Source organism: Podarcis cretensis, assembly GCF_951804945.1.
Source record: "Podarcis cretensis genome assembly, chromosome: 9".
NCBI lineage: Eukaryota > Metazoa > Chordata > Lepidosauria > Squamata > Lacertidae > Podarcis > Podarcis cretensis.
Window position 1 is genome coordinate 41,052,480 of NC_137178.1, and position 21,955 is coordinate 41,074,434.

The window sequence follows — 21,955 nt, forward strand, 5'->3', positions numbered from 1 at the left end:
ATACATTAAGTCTGCAGTTTATGCATACTTAACTTGTGTGCATTCAGCTTTACACAAGTGGCAATAAACAAATAAAAAAAACTAAAAGGAAGTGGAATTCCAAGGAAATCCCACTTGCCATTGAACCCAATGTGTTTTGATTATACGTAACTTTGGCTTTAAACGTGATCCCCGGAACGTAACCCCTGTGTAAGCTGAAGGCTTACTGTATGTGAAGTACTCTGAAAACTTGAACTGCACTACAGTATATGAAATAAATGCCAAATATCATCACTGACTTGGAAGACAATTTTTCCAGTGGTCTGTTTTCTCAGTTAACCACGTCTCCTCACAATTCCCATATGGCTGAATAGAGACAATATTTCCTTTAACACAAGTCTGATAATTTAAATGCTTAATCATTCCTCAGAGAAACTTACATAAATTAGGTTTGACTGCAAATTAGATATAAACAGAACAGAATAGGCTGTTCAAAATCAAAGCTATACACAACGAGATCAAAGGACCAGGGCACTGATTTAGAGCTGAAACATGGTATCAACCAGCCAGCTACATGTACACCATCTCAAAGCACAACACAATATTTAAAGAAACTTATTTTAAATATGATGAGGAATTCTGCAGAAAATATAATGAACCAGACAAAAGACTGATTATTACTCAATGATTTAGGATCTCAAGGCTGTTGAACATTTACATGACAATCAAGGATCGCCATATCCATTGAGTGGGCTGAAAAATGTCAATGAGAGAGGGAAAGCAGTCAAAGGCAAGTTATATCAGGAATGAGGTACCAACTTAAGTCAGAGGGCAAATTCTCTGAAGACATTAGCTGGGTGATGTTAGCTAATAGGTACATATTTTATTTATATATATTGTGCAGAGTGTTTAGTATAGTATGTGTGTGTGTGTGTGTGTGAACATGACATCACTGTGATGATGTCATTAGCATTTATTCACTATGAATATAGTATGGCAGTTTAGTAAATTTTGGAGAAACAGAAATCTGAGCATCAGTAAAATGTCTATTAACTAAATAAAAAAATTCCTTCCAGTAGCACCTTAAAGACCAACTAAGTTAGTTCTTGGCATGCACACTTCTTCAGATACACTAAAACAGAGTATCAGTGTATCTGAAGAAGTGTGCATGCACACGAAAGCTCATACCAAGAACTAACTTAGTTGGTCTTTAAGGTGCTACTGGAAGGAATTTTTTTATTTTGTTTTGACTATGGCAGACCAACACGGCTCCCTATCTGTAACTGTCTATTAACTGTAACCTTTAAAAAAATTAAGAAGGCACATTTATTGATACTGTAGCTTCATCAGAGAAACAAAATATTGTTGCTCTTTTATCTCATAAAACAGCTTGTTTCTCAATAAACCATTTATCAAAATGTGACAAATTCCCTTTCAACAGCAGAGCTTTCTAGCGATTATCTAGTGGTAATCCCAAACCAATGTTACCTAGCTAACTAAAGCACATTCCTCCCCCCACACACACACCAAGTTAAAAACTAAAGACATGTTTCTCTTACACTTCAAAAAGTTTTCTTTATGCTAAGTGTGCTAAAGCAGCTTTCCCCTTTTTCCTATGAGAGTTTTGGCCAAGCTTTTCTGAGACCAGAAACTTTTTCTATGTGTGCATCAGAAGTAAAACAGCTTAATCACATCAATGAGGACATATGGAAGAATTCCCTCTTCTCAGAAAAGGCTAGAGCTGTGAATCACGTACACATACACCAAAGTCAATTCATCTGTGGGGTAAGGGATTTCGGCTCACAATTCATTAGCAGTTATCTCATGCAGAACTTGGAAATTACTACCCTAAACATTCTCAACACATTAAACTGCTTTCCCTAAGTAATACAATGAGCAAAACCCACACAATTTAAATAAATGAATTTCTACTTTTAGGACAAGTGAAAATAATTTTAATCTTCTTTTTTCATTTTCTGCTCTACCAAAATGTACAAAAGAATAATAAAATTAAAGTACACTAAGTATTCTAAATTATTTATAGCTGGATTCCTAACAGATGCTCAGTTCTTTGAAAAGAGCAAAAAGATCCTAAGTCGGGTAGCCAGATGATAAGGATAGACCTTATATGCTTCTGAAAGATGCACAGGCTTGAAATTAGTAGGTTGATTTCAGACGAACAGTACAATCCTATACATGTCAACTCATAATTAAGTTCCATTGAGTTAAATGAACCTTACTCCCATGCAAGTGTACATAAGACTGCAGCTTACATAGTTGCATCTAAGTCCTAATGATTAATAGCAGGCTTCTTCAAACTCAGCCCTCCAGATGTTTTGAGACTACAATTCCCAGCATCCCTGAACACTGGTCCTGCTAGCTAGGAATCATGGGAGTTGTAGGCCAAAAACATCTGGCAGGCTGAGTTTGAGGAAGCCTGATAAATAGGAACCAAGTCATGACAAACTTTTCTCATTCATTTCAATGGGACCCACGTACAAATAACTTAAGTCTAGTTTGAGCTCTTGTCCAAGGAATTCTATCATTGAGGGGCAACCACCAAGAACACCTCTCTCTAGATGGAATATATGTTATGTACATCCAATTGTCTTGGGGATATTTGCTCCTTCAAATAAGAACATAAGAAGACCCATCGGGTCCAACATCCTATTCTTACAGTGGCCAACTAGATGCTTGTGAGAACCCACAAGCAGGATATGAGTACAGTGGTGCCCCGCAAGACGAACGCCTCGCAAGACGGAAAACCCGCTAGACGAAAGGGTTTTCCGTTTTGGAGGCGCTTCGCAAAACGAATTTCCCTATGGGCTTGCTTCGCAAGACGAAAATGTCTTGCAAGTTCCTGCGGGTTTTTTTCCCTTTTTTCCCCCTTTTCCTAAGCCCTAAGCCGCTTATCAGCTGATCCGCTGATAAGCCGCTTATCAGCTGATCCGCTAAAAGCCGCTAATAGCGCTAATCCGCTAAGCTGTCAATGGGCTTGCTTCACAAGACGAAAAAACCGCTATACGAAGAGCCTCACGGAACAGATTAATTTCGTCTTGCGAGGCACCACTGTACAAGAGCACCCTCCCCTTGTTGCAGTGATAATTAAAATGAGTATTACAAAGGGCTTGTGCAATAGGTAACAAGTTGACCTGGGATGAGGAAAACCTATATTCAAAATTTTACCCAAATATGAAGTTCAACAAAGGGGAAGTCAGTAGCATGCAGCATAACGCTGGGAAAGATAAATGCATGAATCAGATTATTATTTTTAAATAACCTTTTTTCTTTTGTTGCATATCCTTGGACACTAGTTAGAATGCACTGCTTGGGTTGTAAATGCCACCTACATGTTTTCCAAGGCCTGACTACAGGACTGTTTATGCAAACCAGTTATCTCAAGGCTAGGAAAGGTACAAACAAAAGAGGTCTGGATGTTTTTTCCCCACACTGAACTAACTTAACACTCCAAAATCCATCCCCAATCATACAAAAAGAAAAGTAAGAATTGCTTTCTTAAGACATTCAATTGTGCAAATAATCTAAAAAGACTGCAATTTTTATTCATTCATAACAATGTAATATAATAGTTCCTCTTAAAAATTAATGGATTTTATAACTATGACTATCATTTATTAAATTTGTATACCCCCCTTCATCCAAAGATCACAGGGTGGTTTACAGCATAAGAATACTAAATGAAAACACAACATACATATCATAACAACCACCAACAAACCCCCTCCCACAAACATACCATATTTTTCGCCCTATAGGACGCAGTTTTTCTCCTCCAAAAATGAAGGGGAAATGTGTGTGCGTCCTATGGGGTGAATGCAGGCTTTCGCTGAAGCCTGGAGAGCGAGGGGGGTCAGTGCGCACCGACCCCTCTCGCTCTCCAGGCTTCAGGAAGCTATCCGCAAGCCATGGGAGAGCAGCGCGAAGTCGCTTGCAGAAAGCTGCCTGCACCCCGAAGCCTAGGGGCACGCAGAGCTCAGCGCCCCCAGGCTTTGGGCTTCGCGCAGCTCTCTAACAGCTTGTGAAGAGCTGCCTGTTCTGGGGGCTGGGGTCGGGGGAAGCTCGGGCTTCCCCCGCCCCAGCCCCGCGCCTGTGGGGGGAAAATAATTTTTTTTCTTTATTTCCCCCCAAAAAAAACAGGTGCGTCCTATGGGCCTGTGCGCCCTATGGGCCGAAAAATACGGTATTTAAAAGACCATTGATTGTTTAATCAGCCCCAAACCTGGTTACTGAGGAACGTTTTTGTCTGTTGCCTAAATAACTCATTGTTAGAAGGAATAAAAAGTACATTTAGCAAAATAGTAAATATAAACTATGTATCTTATGAAAATGAACAGCCTGAAAGCATAAACCAATTCAATTAATCAATCAAACATTTTAACACTGGATAAGTGAATCAATACATTTTTGTAACAATTAAATATTTGATTCATGGGAACTCTAAAAATAAAAAATCTATTATGAAATTAAAGTCAAATGGTATAATAAAGGTTAACATGAAACAATTCTGCTTTCAATATCATAGAGAACTTACAATGTCCCACTATTGATGGAAGAAAAATTCATGTTACCATGAAATCTAATGGCGTTCATGTGCAAGTAGCACATACGGTGGTACCTCAGGTTACATATGCTTCAGGTTACAGACTCCGCTAACCCAGAAATATTACCTCGGGTTAAGAACTTTGCTTCAGGATGAGAACAGAAATCGTGCTCGGGGCCCCGTGGCAGCAGGAGGCCCCATTAGCTAAAGTGGTGCTTCAGGTTAAGAACAGTTTCAGGTTAAGAACGGACCTCCGGAACGAATTAAGTACTTAACCCGAGGTACCACTGTACATTCACACAATGGGGCTTCACTGTCTTTTCCTCTCCTTTACAGATACAGCCCCCAAAACCTGGAAGGCGGGAAAGGGGGGACGAACCACCCTTCACAGCAAATTTAGTGAGAGGCGGTTCGGTATGCAAACAGAAAAGTATTCACACAACATTGGATTTTGCTCCACGATTTCAATATTTCTCATTTGGAGGTACAAAGTTTTAACTGTGGAATGCTCTCTCCAGGGCGGCTCACCTTGCACCTTACATATCCTTACATATCCTTAGACACCAAGCAAAAACATTCCTCTTCTCCCGGGCCCTTGGATAATTAACCAACATATGACCCTTCAAACTGGAGGCGGGGAGGGTGTCATCTTCCCAAAGCCAGGTAAGTGAGCCACTGGACTTTGGGAAGGAGGCATGAGGTCTCTGACAGGGCACTAGAGCCCTCCTACCTACTTCCCAAAGCCTAGTAGTTAGCACTTTAGCAGTCTTGGGAAGGTGGTGGGAGGAATCTAGGACCCTGCCAGCGCCTAGAGCCTTGCTTAGCCAGCCTTGGGAAAACAGCAGGAGAACTGGGAGGGGATCAAATTTTGGCTTAGTTTCCTCCCTCCTTTCCTCCTGTCTGCAGGAGGGCAGTGTGAGGCCTGCACCCTGCGGCCCACTTGGTATGAAAATTTGGACTGCCCTGGGCTAAGTATTCAGTATCAAGTTACCTGTCCCTGTGTCCCATACATAGAAGTCAGTCTTATATTTCTGTACCAAGCACTGGATGATAACATAGAATCACAGAATTTTAGGGTTGGGAGTTACCCAAGAGTCATCTAGTCCATCCCCTGCAATGAAGGAATTAAAATTATCACAATATATGACCATGTGATTTAGGCCCTAGTCCAAAAAGCTGAGGTCCACCCACACACTTCAGGGTGTTTAAGCCAGGGGTCAGCAAACTTTTTCAGCAGGGGGCCGGTCCACTGTCCCTCAGACCTTGTGGGGGGCCTGACTATATTGGGGGGGGTGAACGATTTCCTGTGCCCCACAAATAACCCAGAGATGCATTTTAAATAAAAGGGCACATTCTACTCATGTAAAATCACGCTGATTCCCAGACCGTCCGTGGGCCAGATTTAGAAGACGATTGGGCAGGATCCGGCCCCCGGGCCTTAGTTTGCCTACCCATGGTCTCACCCTTTCATTTCTAAGGCAGCCACCAATTCTGCCAGACAAAGCAACAACAAAACTTGTAGTGAGTTCAGAAATGCCCTGAAACAGGACAATGAACAGCTTCAATAAACACACAGGGAAACAAACCTCAGTGTATGCATTCAACCATTTGCATGCCTCAAGGGCCTTTCTGGATCACATCCTTGAAGTCAATTTATATCTTGATCACTAGTAAAAGTAATTTACATAATAAACAGTGCCACTGACAAGTGTTGATCTGATCCTGCTGAGAGCCTGCAGCTTTAACCAAACTTCAAGGGGTGTGGGGAGACAACAAACTACCAGGAAAATGGCTCTTCTTGAGACTGGAGAATATGAATGCAAACTACCAGAGCAATCTGACAAGTGCAGCCCTTGTACTGGGGAACAACAGGCCACATCCTGCAAAGTATTTGTCCATGGTCAGGTCATCCTCTAAGCACTGTGTGGCTTGGATCCTAATAACCGCTCACCTAGTTTCACCCATTGAGAAGGTTTGGTCATTTTTTAAAAAAAAACATCAGGTTGCCATGCCACATGACAATCCTTTGCAATATAGCATAGGGGTCTGCTACTCAAAGGAAAGCAGCAAGACATTCCAGTGGGCTGATCCACACCTCTGAGTGTACCTAAAGCAGCTCTTTAGATACTAGTTTTGATCTGTAAGCACAGAAGAATGGGGCTGTGTTTCTGGTGCTCAGAGAGATATCTAGATCAGGCAGACTCTTCAGATCTACTAAATTTGATATATGTATGCATAGGGAAGTTAGTTTTACTATGTATCAACTTGTAGAATGGGAAGAGAGTGCAAAATTACAAAAGTAAAACCATATATATGGTTTGCATATATCAGTCATGTTCTTCAATTACTTCACAATTGCACATTATATTGAAACATCACAGGTCACAAAACTGGAAAATACTACTGTAATTTGAGCAGAAACATACTTATTTTATAAATGCAGGAGCACTGGTGTGGGAAGAAGTTAAGCAGTTCTTATTCAAACGAGAAACTGTTTCTGAACATCCAGCACTTTTAGAGCAACTCCAAGCTGCAGTCACAAACATCCATTAGAGTGTTCCACAATTCAGAGCAAGCAAGTGGTTGTCAGTGCAGCCAGTAAATCACCTGATCCTATTACAAAATCAATTACTGCAGCACATTTCTATTGCTACACAACCTGATGATGGCAAAATGATATTGGATAGCTGCTGCAAGGTCAAAAAAAAACTAAAAACATTTTAAAATGTGTCTTATTTTAGGTCCACATTGCATCTATTTTAAAGGAAATATTTTTAATAAAGCTGTATAGTTACCTTCTTTGGCTGATTGGGACATTCGATGGATAGTCTCTGCAACTGGTCTGATGTATGGCTGCAAGATAGGAGATCGGAACAGCAGGTCGAACGGCCCAGCCTCTTCATTAAAGAAGAAATAATGCTGCAGCCACAGCCACACATTGACTTGCTCGTCAGATGAGTTTATTCCTTAAGAAATCAGTACTGGTACTGGCCCACACACAATCAAAATTGGCCGACCGCCTCATTCTGCAGCTCCCTGGCAAAAATTAATACTGATAAAAATAAAAGAATGGTGTTTTTTTCCGAAGCTAATGCTAGTAGTCACTGTCTTTATTGCCAAGCAAAGCTCGCAATCTTAAAGTGCCTCTTTCCAGCTACACTTTCGCAAGACAAGCTGCTTTGATGCTCTCCACTGTTTTGCAAGAAAGCCATGAACTTAAAGTAACAGACACTGCACACTGACTACAGTTTGTTTCTCTGTAGCACTTCAGGTCTGCTTTGATAGCCTCTATCCAACCTGTTCCCACTTTGAACACGCAGTCTTCCAACAGCCAACAGAAAATAGCCACACCCCTCTGTGTTCACATGATCACTATTCAAGATCCGCTCAATATCTGAAAAAGTACTGTTGCTGCATAGCTGAGAGTAACAACAGTGTAGAGATTACTGGCTGGAATCTGATTTGCCAGTCTGAGCTCCCGACCTTTTAAGACTCTAATGTTCAGGGTACCTGCCAATTTCACTTAGATTAATGTATTTTCTTTACTGCCAAACTTTGCCATTTTCCCTATGTTAAATATGCACCCCACTTCAGCCTAACAAACCTAAGAGCAAAGTGCAGAAAGCTGTCTTATGAAAATACAACTCTGGAGAAAAGGCTAACACCATTACAAACTTATACTTACCAACCCAACAAGTAACAGAACGGGGAACAAATTTCAGCTAAAAACAGAGCCAAAGCAATGGAAAACATAACAGGCAAAGGGTTTTAGTAAAGGAAACATGGAATTAACTTATTGGATAGCTACCTCAGAGGGGGAAAGTTTGCAAATTGATTCAGACAAGTGGGGGTTATGGGGGGGGAAAGGAACTAAATAAAATCATTTGCCTTGTCTTTGTCTCCCAAAGTTAATGTTTCAATATTTAAATAAAATAACTTTTCCTCAATAACACTGCTGTATTTCTAATTTCCCTTGTTTAATTGATCCTCAATGTAAAAAACAAACAAAAAAACCCCAAACAAATATAAAACATAAAAAGCTTGCAGATGCTTCCAAAGCAGTACTAATTGCAAGTGCTATATATCAGTAGATGACATGCTGGTCTTTCAGCTATTAAAAGCAGTGCATTTATCTGTCTTACTGCAGCATGCACTAGAGTATTTGAAAAGAGAGAGAGAGCTCACGTTAACACAGATGCTCAACCTGATTACAGGATAATCTGCCTTGAAATAATTGTCACTTACATTGATAGAGCTATCAGCAGTTGTCTATAAAATCCCTTTTATCAAATGGTTAAGAAAAAGCAAGTGGCATGACAGCAGCTTAAGTGCACATATTCAAGCAAAACTTCTTGTTTTTGCTCTGCATCAAAAGCTATATTTGCTCTGTCTCCTCCCCTCTTCCTCCAGCCCTGGTTTACAGCTATATTGAGACAGTACTGCCTCTTCCTTCAACCTTGTTCTGCCCTTTCGATATTCACATTTCTATTAAATCATTTTCCAGTAATATTAAAATTCAAGCAACCAATGCAAATTGAATAAAAAGCCTTTGTGGAGAAAGACTCTGCATGCAAACAAGCAAATAATGCAGTAACCTTTTACTCGCCTGCTGGAGGTACTGTCTGCTGCATAGAATTTTAAATCCTCATCTGCAGATGCAATTGAGCTGGTATTGCAAAGGACTTTGCTCTTCCTGCGCTGATTCTACACAGCTATTCATCAGGAAAAAAACATTATAGGGAAAATGTAAAGTAATATCAGGTGAAATCTCTCAGACGGCCTGAAATGAGCCAACTTCTAAAAATCAGCTGCCGTCTTGCCTAGTCACATTTCTGAGCTCATAAAGGAAGTGTTATTGCTGATGTATGTTTGCTTGCCACCAATATGCAAGATAGGGAATCACAGGATGAAAAAAAATTAATACATACAGTATTAGAGTGCACCGAGCAACCTTACCCTAATAATTTCCCAATGTCTTTCCTAGTATAAAATTGCATCTCAAGATGAAACATCTCACAGAACCAAGTAAGACTTCCTGTCCTCCTTCTGCTCCTCCTCCATCTCCCTTTCAATGAATCTCAAGAGGCAGAGTTCTAATAAAGATGATTACAGCTATGCCATACTGTTGTGCCAAGCAAACAAATAGCCATCTTTTACAAAGTTTTAGATAGACTGCTCGTTTAAAGAAGCATCTGTTATTCATCACAATTACCACTATTGCCCCATCAGTATAGCTTGTTTCCCCTCACCCACAGAGTGGAAGATATCTGAAGTCCATACAGGGTGGGGTCCTAAAGGACTAATTTTTTTTTGGCCAGAGAAGACTAAAGCAGTTCTATGTTTTTGGATCTCAGAGCTGCTGCCGTTGCCTTGGGATTGGTATGGGTCTGCTTGTGTGCCCACCTGATCATCCTGCATATTTTTAAGTTATTACAGAAACATTTAAGTGTCAGAATCCTCTCCCTTCCAAGGAAACTGACCTGGAAATTACCCCTTACTCAAAATAGTGAGCAGCATAGAACAATGCTCTCATTTTGATCACAATAGATCTAATTTAAGCTTTATTTTTCTTATAGTAGGGAATTTGATATAGTCAAACAAAGAAACAGCTTTTGATTATAATTAGTTAAAGGCGGATATAATCATTTCGAATTAGCATGTGGTATGAAATGCATAGATAATTCAGGGAAACTTGTACTGCCCTTAACAGGAATGAAACACTAGCAGTAAAGGTTGTTATTCATTATTTATGTGCTCCCCCACTCATCTCATGTCAGTTTCCTTAATGTACTATTGATTCTCAGGATGCATAAAAATGGAGCCAGTGACAGACCACATATAGGGCAATCATCCAGTAAGTAAACAAAGTGACTGTTTAGGTAGATGTAATCATGGAAGAATTCCAATATACAGAAGAACTTCAATGACACATGCAGATTTATCTATAATACCTAGCTAGATATTTCAAGAAAGTGTCTTAACTTGAACAAAGTTCTAAACAATAATTCAGTTTTTTGAAAGGCCATTTACACATACTGGATGCGTTCACATGATTGGATCCTGACTTAAGGTAAAGGTAAGGTAAAGGACTCCTGGATCGTTAAGTCCAGTCAAAGGTGACTATGGGGTGCAGCGCTCCCCTCGTTTTTCAGGCCAAGGGAGCCGCCGTTTGTCCACAGACAGCTTTCCAGGTCATGTGGCCAGCATGACTAAACTACTACTGGTGCACGGAGGACTGTGACGAGTGCCAGAATGCATGGAAATACCATTTACCTTCCTGCCGCAGCAGTACCTATTTATCTACTTGCACTGGTTTGCTTTCAGAAGCTGGGACACAGCAATGGGAGTTCAACCTGTCACAGAGATTTGAACTACCAACCTTCCAATTGGCAAGCCCAAGCAGCTCAGTAGCTTAGACCACAGCGCCACCCGTGTCCCTTACTAAGTCAGTATGTGCACGAACTGCACGTACCCACATGAAGACCCTTTGCTGTTGCTTCACTCTTCGCTGCACAAAAACGAAACAAACGAGGAAACCACAGCTAACCATAACTCCCTGTCATATGAGAACTGGAAACACCTATGGAAAAGCTGGAAGGCAACTTGAAATAGTTGGAATAGGTTTCTGAATCCTTGATTGTTTTAGGTACTATAACATTATGGATAGCAAAAGCAGCTTTCTTTCCAATAGGCTCATATGAGGTGGTGTGGGAGAACAGGAACATTAATTCTCATTTCTACAATATGAAAGATCTCTTAGATAGGTCTACATCATACATTGTAAGGGTTGTTGGCATCTGTCTGTCTCAAAGACAATGGAGTGAGCCTCTGGAAGTGAAGTCAGACCACTGCGTTAACAGCACCAAAGTGACCTCCCTGGGACGCAAGCCTGGGCAGTGTGTATGGAGGGCCTGGACTGCCCAGACGACAAGACTGCCCTCTCAGCCTTGCTGATGTGGTCCAAAGGAAAGCAGAGCAATACATTTGGCACCAGCTTGGCTGCAGGAGTTGCCAGAAGGAGGTGTGCAAGGTGCTATCCAACCGTCAGGGACTCTGCTTGATCTGTGTGGGGTTTACTCCTTAGCCTTTTCTTCTCCTGAAGACATCCTGCAAGGCAGTGGAGGTTTAGGACCAGAATTGTCCTTCTCCTAGATGGGCTACCTTCCCAGGTGGATTCCCTCAGATACCGCCTTCTTGACTGTTAGATCCACTATTGGTCTCATCCGCTCAATCCACCAGGGCTTGTCTTGTGAGGAGCTGTGTGTTAATCTGAATTTAGGAAATGGTTTATCTGTGTAGATCATGGCATAAATATAAAATTGACATAACTAATATGACATGATGAACTCCATGGTAACCTGACACAAGCCTTACTCCAGCATCCTGAAAGGCATCCAGGATTATCTGAAATTCACACACATCTGACTTGAAGATTAACACATGCAAAAATAGAATTGCTAAATACAAGATACTCAGCTCCTCAGTGGGATCCATCCACACAATGTTAAGGTGATTTAAAGGCAGATCTCAGACAGAGATGCCTAGGTTCAGATAATTTCTCACTATCAGAAGTCTTTCACTCTTTTGTTAAGCAAACAGGAACAGGATCACCAAAGATGAGCAAGGTGACAAATAGGCAGGAAAATCTGGAAGGGATCATGGAAATTGTAGGAATCACTTGGTTCACAGCCCCCTCACCTCTCCACTGGGATGCCTCTGCAAAAATGTATTTTAAAAAAACCATTAGATTCAAAGGCTAGTGAGCTCTCACAGTTCCAACAGGACAGAACTTATACAGCGCTCCCTGGGACACAACACACTTCTGCTTTCCCTTAACAACAGGTATACTTTTCTCTCCCACCCCCTTCTAGTGTGTGTGTATTGTAATTTGCTACCTGCTTAGACTGTAACTTTGCTGTCAAAAGCAGCATTCTTTATATTCTGTCACTCCTATGTCATATAATAAACCAAACTTTGTTTATTTCTTTGTGTCATAACTTCTCGTGGGCATAAGATTGAGGGTTAACACATATCCATAACAAGCGCATGTCATCACTCCAGCAAAAGATCCTAAACCACTCAGCATTGTGTATATGAACACACGAATGCTGGCTGCGTACATTTGAGTACACACTTGTAACAGTCTTTGCATGCAAGAGAAGTCCATAACTCACTGATCAAGACTTCATGGTCTCCATGGCAACAATGACACTGTCTCAAGTAGCTACTGGCCCAACACATAGGGCAGGGTATACTCCGGATCTGGTCTTTGCTCCAAGTGGCATATGAAGGCCTGCATATAGATGGGAGTTGGTACAACCCCTTTGCCATGGCCAGGCCGCTTCCTGGTGAGATCTGGACTGACTGTATGAGGCGCCACAACTTGTTATAGAATGCATAAGGCCACAATCACAATCACTTCTTAGTGCCCTCTCTGCTGTAGTGGAGCCCAGTCTAAGCCTTTGCATCCTTGAGCTCCAGGTAATGGAACAGGTTGGACAATGGCTAGAGTGCAGGTGATATAAAGGTAAAAGGTAAGGAAAAAGACCCCTGGATGGTTAAGTCCAGTCAAAGGCGACTATGGGGTGCACCGCTCATTTCGCTTCAGGCTGAGGGAGCTGGTGTTTGTTCAGATAGCTTTCTGAGTCATGTGGCCAGCATGACTAAACCGCTTCTGGCACAACGGAACACAGTGACAGATGCCAGAATGCATGGAAATGCTGTTTACCTTCCTGCCACAGCGGTACTTATTTATCTACTTGCACTGGTGTGCTTTCGAACTTCTAGGTTGGCAGAAGTTGGGACAGAGCAACGGGAACTCACCCCATCGCATGGATTCAAACTACAGCGTCACCTGCTCCCTAGGCGATATAAAACCCACTAGAAGGTCAAACAAGCATCACTTAGAGCACATAATCACACCCCATGCATGGCAATAGTTGTGGCAAAAAAGGCTTACTTTGCTGTCTCCACTGCATCCTTGAGTTCAGTGGAGTCATTCTGGGTTGTAGGGAACCTCTTTTTGTTAGGATACTACTTTTGCTAAGCTTAACCCAGCTGCCATACATCTGATTTCAGAAATGACGTCAGGTGTGGGGCAGACAAAAGTGAAGCAAAACATGGTTTGCAGAGACTACAAATCAGGGTATTACTTGCAATCTCCTTACATCAGAGGTCGGCAATCTTATCGAAGGATGGGCCGGTCAAAGCTCTGTCCGTCGGAGGACAGTCCAGAGCGTGTGCGCACATGCACTCTTCCGGGTTGGAGGAGCGCCCGGAAGTGCTCTGGAAATAGTGTGTGCACATGCAAACGTGTGCTTCTCCATCCCGCACGTGTGTGCACACGCTATTTCTGGCACACATCCAGGTTGGAGGAACACCCATGTACATGTGCACAAACGCCATCAACCCGGAAGTCAGTCCCCGTGCCACACCAGTAAGAGCAGAGGTGGTGTGGCAGGGGTCGCCATGGGCCAGTTAGACAAGCCTCGTGGGCCCCTACCAGCCCATGGGCCTTAGGTTGGCGACCCCTGCCTAACATAGCTGGTACATCTCAAGTCTAGATTACTGAAACGCAGTCTCTATTGGTCTGTCCTTAAGGTTTGCCTGGAAGTTGCAATTAGTGCAAAATGCAGTCACCAGGTTATTTTGCAGGGTGGCCTATAGTCAGCATGTATCTTCCCCTGCATAAAGAATAAAATTGGCTGCCTATATACTAGACTAGGCCAAGTTTAAGGTTTTGATTGATAAAGCTTAGGATCAGATTATCTTCCAGGCTGCCCAGTCTGAAATCTTATTTGACTAAAATACAATGGTTAGGATTAATAACCTGGTATTTAATCCAGAAGCAGATTTTACACTTGCTGTTTAATGGGCAATTTATACACGCTTTGCGTATAAGTACAATTGAACCAATGATCTTGGTAAAACCAAAAGAAAACAATCTGAAAAGACCAAAACTATAGACTATTACCCACTTATGCTGGAGTATTCTGAATACAACTACTAAAATAATTTTTTTTTTTCAATTCATGAACTCAAGTTTACTGAATAATGTTGTAATCTAAACTGTTTGAATATAAATACTGCCACTGGTGGAAGGAATAAATGAGATGGGGGGGGGGATCTCATTTTCCTGCTGCTTCTCAAATCAAGCTCTGCTACTGAACTCAGAATAAGAGATTGGCTGAGCACTCAGCCCAAAGGGACTATAGGAGTCTGCCCTTAGCAAAAGAGAAGCAGCATAACTGTGCTTCCTCCTTTCTAACCCACCGAACACCATTATTCACTTTAGAGGCACAGCTCAGCTGAAACATGGCAAAGACATAATCAATGGGGAAGAAGAAGAAAAGCAGGCCATTCTCTATCCATAATTTAATATCACTGAATTTGTCCAGCCTAGTTCACTCAAAAGGTTAAGCCATGGATTGTTTAATCAATACATGGCTTGCCTGAACACCCTGATGCAGCCCAGCAAACTAATAATGGTTTGTTTTCTGACAATGATGTGAAGCCATAGTTTGGCTTTGACTTTCTAACGCGCTTAACCATAGTTTATTTGTCCACCCCATTCCAAATGCTTGTCAAGCTACAAAGGCACAAGGCAAAAGCAATTTGAAAACAAGCCATGCTTTTGCTTGTTTACTAATTTGAGAGACAACTAGTGGTTGGTTGAACCACGGTTTAAGCTTTTTGTGTGAACACAGCCTCTGCCTGACACCAAGCAGCGTGAGCTGCGGGAGAAAACTCTTTGGATCCAGAAGTATCTGGATGCCCGCACCCTTATTTTTCACAGGAACAGGAGGGGTTTAATCAAGAGCAAGTCCCTTTCCTGCCCCCAGAATGCACATTTTGCCACCTTCCTCACCCACACATAGATGTGGCATTTAGACCCACAAAGCACTACATAATCTTCTCTACCAGGATGAGCTACATGTATTTGCATAAACTGACAAAAATTTTAAAAGCTAAGTACAACTGTAACCCCTTTTAATTTTCAGCAATTTTTCATTTTTCTCCCTTTGAGTGTGAAGCTATTTCCCCCTCTAATATAGACATTACCGAGACAGCAGTCAACATAGTTTGACGAAAAAGCACCCCAATGCTAATCCTTAAACTACCCATTAGGCACTTAAACAGTGGTAGGGATGCAATCTTTTTTAAAAAAAAAAATGGACAGGAAGTTTCACTGAAGTTTCATCTTAATTTCCAATTATAATTATAATTTATTCAGACAAATCATCCAGTACTAACAAAAAAGATAAAGACACTCACTTAATACAACAACTCTATTATCAGAAGTCCGTTTCATTTTGTTTTGTAAGCTAAGCACTGTGAATCCAAGAGTACAACGTTGTGTGGATGAAATATCAAGATAAAGGCTACGCTACCTTTCAAGTTGGTCCACTGAAAGGCATCTTTTCAAGAGTCAATGTTGTGTTTTTAGGTATATGTGCTGGGAACCAAACAAGAGTCTGTCTGAACACAGGAGCTATGAAGACTTTATTTTTAAGTTGCTGAGCTGGAGTCCAAGAATTGTGTTGCAGTTCTCCTTGCGCACTTTTCCTCTTCACAAAAAAACTTTTTATTGTGCTTTAGTAGAAGGTCAATGGCTATCACTTCACTACTTGAGCACAATGGTGAATTGAAACAAGAACTCATAGCTGTTTGGACCGACAAAGCTACCAGTATGTCTAAGCCAATAAAGCGATTTGTTCATTAAAGCTACTAATAAAGCAACCTTTTGTTAGTCTATGAAACATCAGAAGCCTCAGAGAATGCATCTAACTGCAATATTTCTGGCTTTCCCACAAACTCTAGAAACGTCTCTTAAAACAAGTTCAAGGCTTAGTATTTTGATTTTCATATAGGTTGAACACACTAGTTGCATTTAATAATTCCATGTTCATGTAACAGAAAGCCAGGTTAAGGCACAGCTAAAATGCAAAAGCTGTCAATAAAGCCAACAGTAACAACGTATACTTTTGAAACAGAGTAAATAAAATTACATGACTCTAAAAAAGGAGAAAGCGTTTGATAAAGGACGCACTACCAGCACCCATGATGCTGCCTGACCAAGTTGTGGGTGTCTGTTTACTGGGCCAAGAGGTAGGAGTCAACTTGCTTCATTCCAGTTAAGTTTAACACTGGCAGCTTTGTGGATTTTGCCCATCCTGTATTTGTTGACTGACAATATAAGCCAATAGGATACCCTCTATTTTAATGCATTTCTAACTACCCTTTGAAAGCCACTCCCCCTAGATCTTATGCACTTTCCTTATGCATATTTTCCTCAGTCCATGGTCCATTGGTCATCTATAAAAGAACCAAAGCACTAACCAGAATTAAGATTAAGCTCGGGATTAAGAGCTCTCCCCAGAATGTAACTAACATGTAGCCTAGTCCTCAAAAGGGTATGCCATAATAAATCTGCTAGTCTTTTAAGGTGGTAAAAGACTTTGTGTTGTTTTTGCTCCCCTCTGGAAGCTATTATCAAACAGGATAGTAAGGCTATCCTCCCAACCTCACAATCGTTATGCAGGCATACATCACAATGCAAATACACTGATAATCAATTATTGGTTGATTGGGGCGGTGCAGAGGTGACAGAAAAATAAGAGGGATGTGTGAAAAAATCAGTATGCAGAATCTAGAAAATTAATGGGGAATAACAGGATGTAGCAGGGCCTGGGAGAGAGAAAAATATAGGAGCATGCATGGAATGTTACGAAATAATACAAACCAAGAGGAAGAGCTAAATGGTCTAAACCATCACGTTACTTGCTGCACTGTAGATTCAACTGATCTACAAAGGCCACAGTCCAATGCACATTTAAGAGGGATCAAGTCCCACTGAATTTATTTCTAAATGAGTAGGAACAAAACTGAGCACCAAGACATAAACATAGGTGCAGACTGTGGGTTCTTTCGTACATGTATGTGTATCACTCAATTACTAATTCAGATGCTACACATTCAGATTGTTTAGAATTATAAGACTGAGGCTAACCTCCACTTCAGGCTATTCTTTCCCTTCTTCTGTTATGTTTTTGAGTTTCTAAGTCCCACTGAGTTCAATGGCACTGTCTCCCAGGTATGTGAGTATATGACTGCTGCCTTAAATAGTCAAAGGGCAACGTAATGAGAAAATTTCTTTTTAATGGCATGAACTTTTGGAAACTCATCAGATGAACAGGAGTCACTTAAGAATGATGCATACCCAGAGTGCAAGGGGGGACAGATTCCTCCAAAATAAATAACAAAAGGAAGATCAAACAATTCAAGAGAAACAGCATTAGGTGTATCATAGCAATATGCAGCAGTTCACAAATTAATACACAACATTCAATAATACAAGGCCTAATCAGTGTGAATATCAAACATGCCTGTAAGCTACTGGTGATTGAATCCTGTACACATACTTAAAACAGAGACAATTATGTTTGGGAGTGTACTAGTCATTTCCAGAGTTTGTTTGGATGTCAATTTTCCCTCTGAACCTTTTCTGTTGGAATATGGCAAAAATTAATATTTATTATGCAAGACTGAAATTCTCTCCCTATGGTTCCTGAGCATTATTAATTTTAATGTCATATTTGTGTCATAGTGAGACGTTTCATCTTTTTGTTCACAGGATACCTGCCCACTAGCATGACTGTTTCATTCATCTAATGAAATTGACTCTTGGTCCACAAAATGGACTCTTGGTCCACAAAAGCTTGACACAAAAAACTTTTAAGGTGCCAGAAGACTGTTTCTATTGCAACAGACTAACTTGGCTATCCCCTACAGAAGTTATCAAGTAGTTTCATTGCATAGGAGGACAGTCAGAATTTCAGATAAAGTGGTACCTCAAGTTACATAGGCTTCAGGTTACATACGCTTCAGGTTACAGACTCCGCTAACCCAGAAATAGTACCTCGGGTTAAGAACTTTGCTTCAGGATGAGAACAGAAATTGTGCTCCGGCGGCATGGCAGCAGCAGGAGGCCCCATTAGCTAAAGTGGTGCTTCAGGTTAAGAACAGTTTCAGGTTAAGAACCAACCTCCGGAACGAATTAAGTACTTAACCCGAGGTACCACTGTACACCAGAATGGAGTTTACATGAACGTACAGCAACAGGAAGCAAATGCTGGACACACCACATGAATTTCAATAAGAGTTCTGACGGCGAAGCTATAGATAATACGTTGAAGTTTGGACTGCAAGAACATTAACACTACTAAAATGCTGGATTTGTTTTATTGACAAGAGTTCAGCCACCTGTTTAATACTTCACAGAAATGCCATACTTCTATACCAGAAATTGAATAATAATTAAATTAGCCATTTAAATGGCAGTTTGTGAACAACTGAGCTTTTTTTTTTTTTTTTTTTTTTAACTGACTACAAAGAATAGCACTACAACACAGAGGATACCATTCCTGCAACATCCAAGCAGTAAGCAGATCCAGTAGAAATCCAGGTTTAGATGACCACTCAGGGATGCTTCCTATAAGGTACTGTATTTTTAAACTCCTGAAGTTTAGCAGCTGGCTTTGTGCAAGACACTACTCTCAGCATAAGGTACCTCACACACTTATGCAACTAAAATACTAGTTGCAGCTTTGAAAGAATACAAGGATGCAAAAGTAACAAATGCATTCCTTTTTTAAATGCTGTTTTTTCAACAACAAAAAGTCATATGAACACAAACTAAAGCAAATTAGTTCTAATTTACACCAATTTCCTGCTTATTCACACTTTCATACCCACAATACTAAGTCTCTTGCCATCCACTTCAACTACAATTCAAACCTTAATCAAAGATAAATTCTCCAACTTAGTTTCACTTTAAATAGTAGTAGTTTCTGGGCCTTTTTTTACCCCCAAAGAGGCAACTTTTGCTTCCAGGCCTTTCCCATCTCACTGCATATGCTGTTCTTGGCATGCTTCCAGCTTTGCTCTAAAAGCAGTCTTGGCTATATTTTTCCCTCCAGCGAAGTGCTTGGACAGCTCTGGATTTTCCCTTTTCTGAAAAAAGGAGGGGGGAAATGGCCTATAAATACAATTTGTCTTGCCTTCTATAAAGGCAAGAGGAAACGTTAAAGAAAATACATAGCTAAAAATAAATCTTGAATACCTGTAAAAGTAATGGCAGAGTGAGAAACAAGTGCCTCACATTGTCCTGAGCTGTAAAAAGAACAGAAGTAAGCCACTAAGCATGCCACAAATACACACAGGCTAAATAATAATAAAAAGTAGAAGAGACTTATCCACACACTCAGGAAACAGGATAAAACTGTTTTTGAAACACATAGTGAGTAGTGAATCATGTCTGCACCACACTTGGTCTCCACAAGTCTGACAACGTCTAAATGGCACGTATTTCCCTCTGTGTATTTTCAGGGATATATTTGTAGAAATTCACTCAAAAGCAGATGTCAAAAGCAAATACAAGGACACCTGGGGCAGAGAAAGTGGGATCCTCCTTCCCACACATTGATTAGGAAGAGTTTTCTGAACGCAGGACAACACCTAGGGCTTCACACATTGCGGTTGGGTGAATAGCAAAGTAAAGAACAACATATGGATACAGTTTTTAGAGCTAAAATATTTTTTAAATCTCCCTGAGATTTAACTGAAGAGTAGTTACATCAGGCTAGACAAATGGTCCATGTAACTGGGTAAGTAGCACAGAGTGATTGCAAAAGAAGGTTTAGACCGTAACAATGAATATGCAGAAACACCACAGCTGTATTTCATCGCTTTGTAACATATTCAATACCTCCTCATTAAGTCTTGAGAAATGGAAGAGATTCAATCTCATCAGGAAATACAGAACGATAATTAGTAAGCATAAAAAGAAAACAAACTATTAGCTGTAGAAAACACCTATCTTAGGTCACATAACAGAAAAGGCCTTAATATTTCACAAGTAGACTAAAAAAATGGCACACCAAATTTCATCATTATTACACATAAGAGGTCAAGCTCTCTACTTAACCCCAGACTTCTGCACAGAGCCAGACTGGGGCTACAATCTAACACAAAAGCCCACTTAAGTCAGTATACTTAAGTGTAACTAGCTCTGGAATGGATTGTGACCAATAAATTTGGTTTCAAATCATGCCATTTAAAGGTGTTTCACGTTTTTGCTCTAGGAAAGCATTGGGGGTTACATGTGGCCTCCCATGAGTTGCTGGCTTCCCCCTGCCATGATCCCTGATCAATGTGCATGCCAGGACTGATAGGAATAGGAGTCCAACAAAGAAGTCCATGGGTTCCCCATCCCTGTTTTTGGAATAAGCCTAAGGAGCAGTAGTGAAACCATTGTTACCCATAAAACTTTTCTCACAATGAGCTGTAATATAAGAACAACTGTACAATGAGGCAGTGACGTAGGTTTGCTGGAAAGCTTGGATTAGGGTAATTTGTATCAAAAAATTTTGTTTGGATTTTTAAAAATGTTTGATGCCCTAGAGTAATCCAATTAAGCCTGTTTATTTAACTTGTACTTAGTAACCAAAGCTAAAAATATTGAAAATGCCAACCTTAGCTGATATTTATTTAAAACTTGCATCCTTTCTTTGTTACTAAAGCTAACGCTATTCTAGGCTGCATCAACAGTATAGTATAATGTCCCAATCAAGGGAAGTCATAGTACAGCTCTATTCTGCCTTGGAAAGACCACAACTGGAGAACTGCGTCCAGTTCTGGGCGCCACAATTTAAGAAGGATATTAACAAGTAGAGTATGACCAAGATAATAAAGGGTCTGTAAACCAAGTTTGATGTGGAATGGTTGGGGAGTTGAGTATGTTTAGCCTGGTAAAGGAGGTAGGATACCCATCTTCAAATAGCTAAAGGGCTGTCGCATGGAGGATAGAGCAAGCTTGTTTAGTCCTGCTCTGGAGGGTGGCACCCAGACCAATACATTCAAGTTACAAGAAAAGAGATTCTGTCTAAACATCAGAAGGAACTTTCTGACAGTAAGAGTTGTTTGACAGAGGAACAGACTTCTACAAGAACTTCATTGGAGCTTTAAAGCAGAGGTTGGGTGGGTCATCTGCCAGGTATGATTTAGTCAAGAATCCTGCACTGCAGGGGGTTGGACTAGATGACCCTCAGGGTAGCTTCCAGCTTTACAATTCTATGATTCTATGAATTTATGAAATCGGAAATGTTCCATTAAAAAATTAAAACTTGTACACCCCACAACCATGTAGTGAAGACTTTGAAAACAACCTGACTTTGCTTAGTTACCCCTGTAATATTTGATTACATGAAGTGCAGTCCTCAGCATCCCTCAGAAGCAAGCCCTACTGGTTTCAGTGGTACATGTGCTTGGGGCTGCAGTCCTAGATCACAAGATTGCTCACCATTCTTGAACTTCTCATTAAGGAAGAGATGCTAAGCTTCCAAGGATCTCCAAGAA

At 40.7% G+C, this 21,955-nt stretch overlaps 1 protein-coding gene across 3 annotated transcripts in view; it reads right to left on the reverse strand.

Annotated features, from left to right (window-relative positions):
- FBXW7 (F-box and WD repeat domain containing 7) overlaps positions 1-21,955 on the reverse strand; it is a 122,715-nt gene that overhangs the window by 92,662 nt on the left and 8,098 nt on the right. The window contains exon 1 of one of the 3 annotated variants that reach the window (XM_079990446.1): positions 7,336-7,411. The exons of 1 other annotated variant lie outside the window; for it this stretch is intronic. Coding sequence is in view for 1 of the 2 variants with exons in the window: in XM_079990449.1 (XP_079846575.1) it covers positions 7,336-7,479 (144 nt within the window). In the remaining variant the exon portion in view is untranslated. Of the gene's footprint in view, positions 1-7,335; positions 7,520-21,955 lie in introns of those variants that run through there. One more of the 3 variants, XM_079990449.1, reaches the window with a different exon arrangement.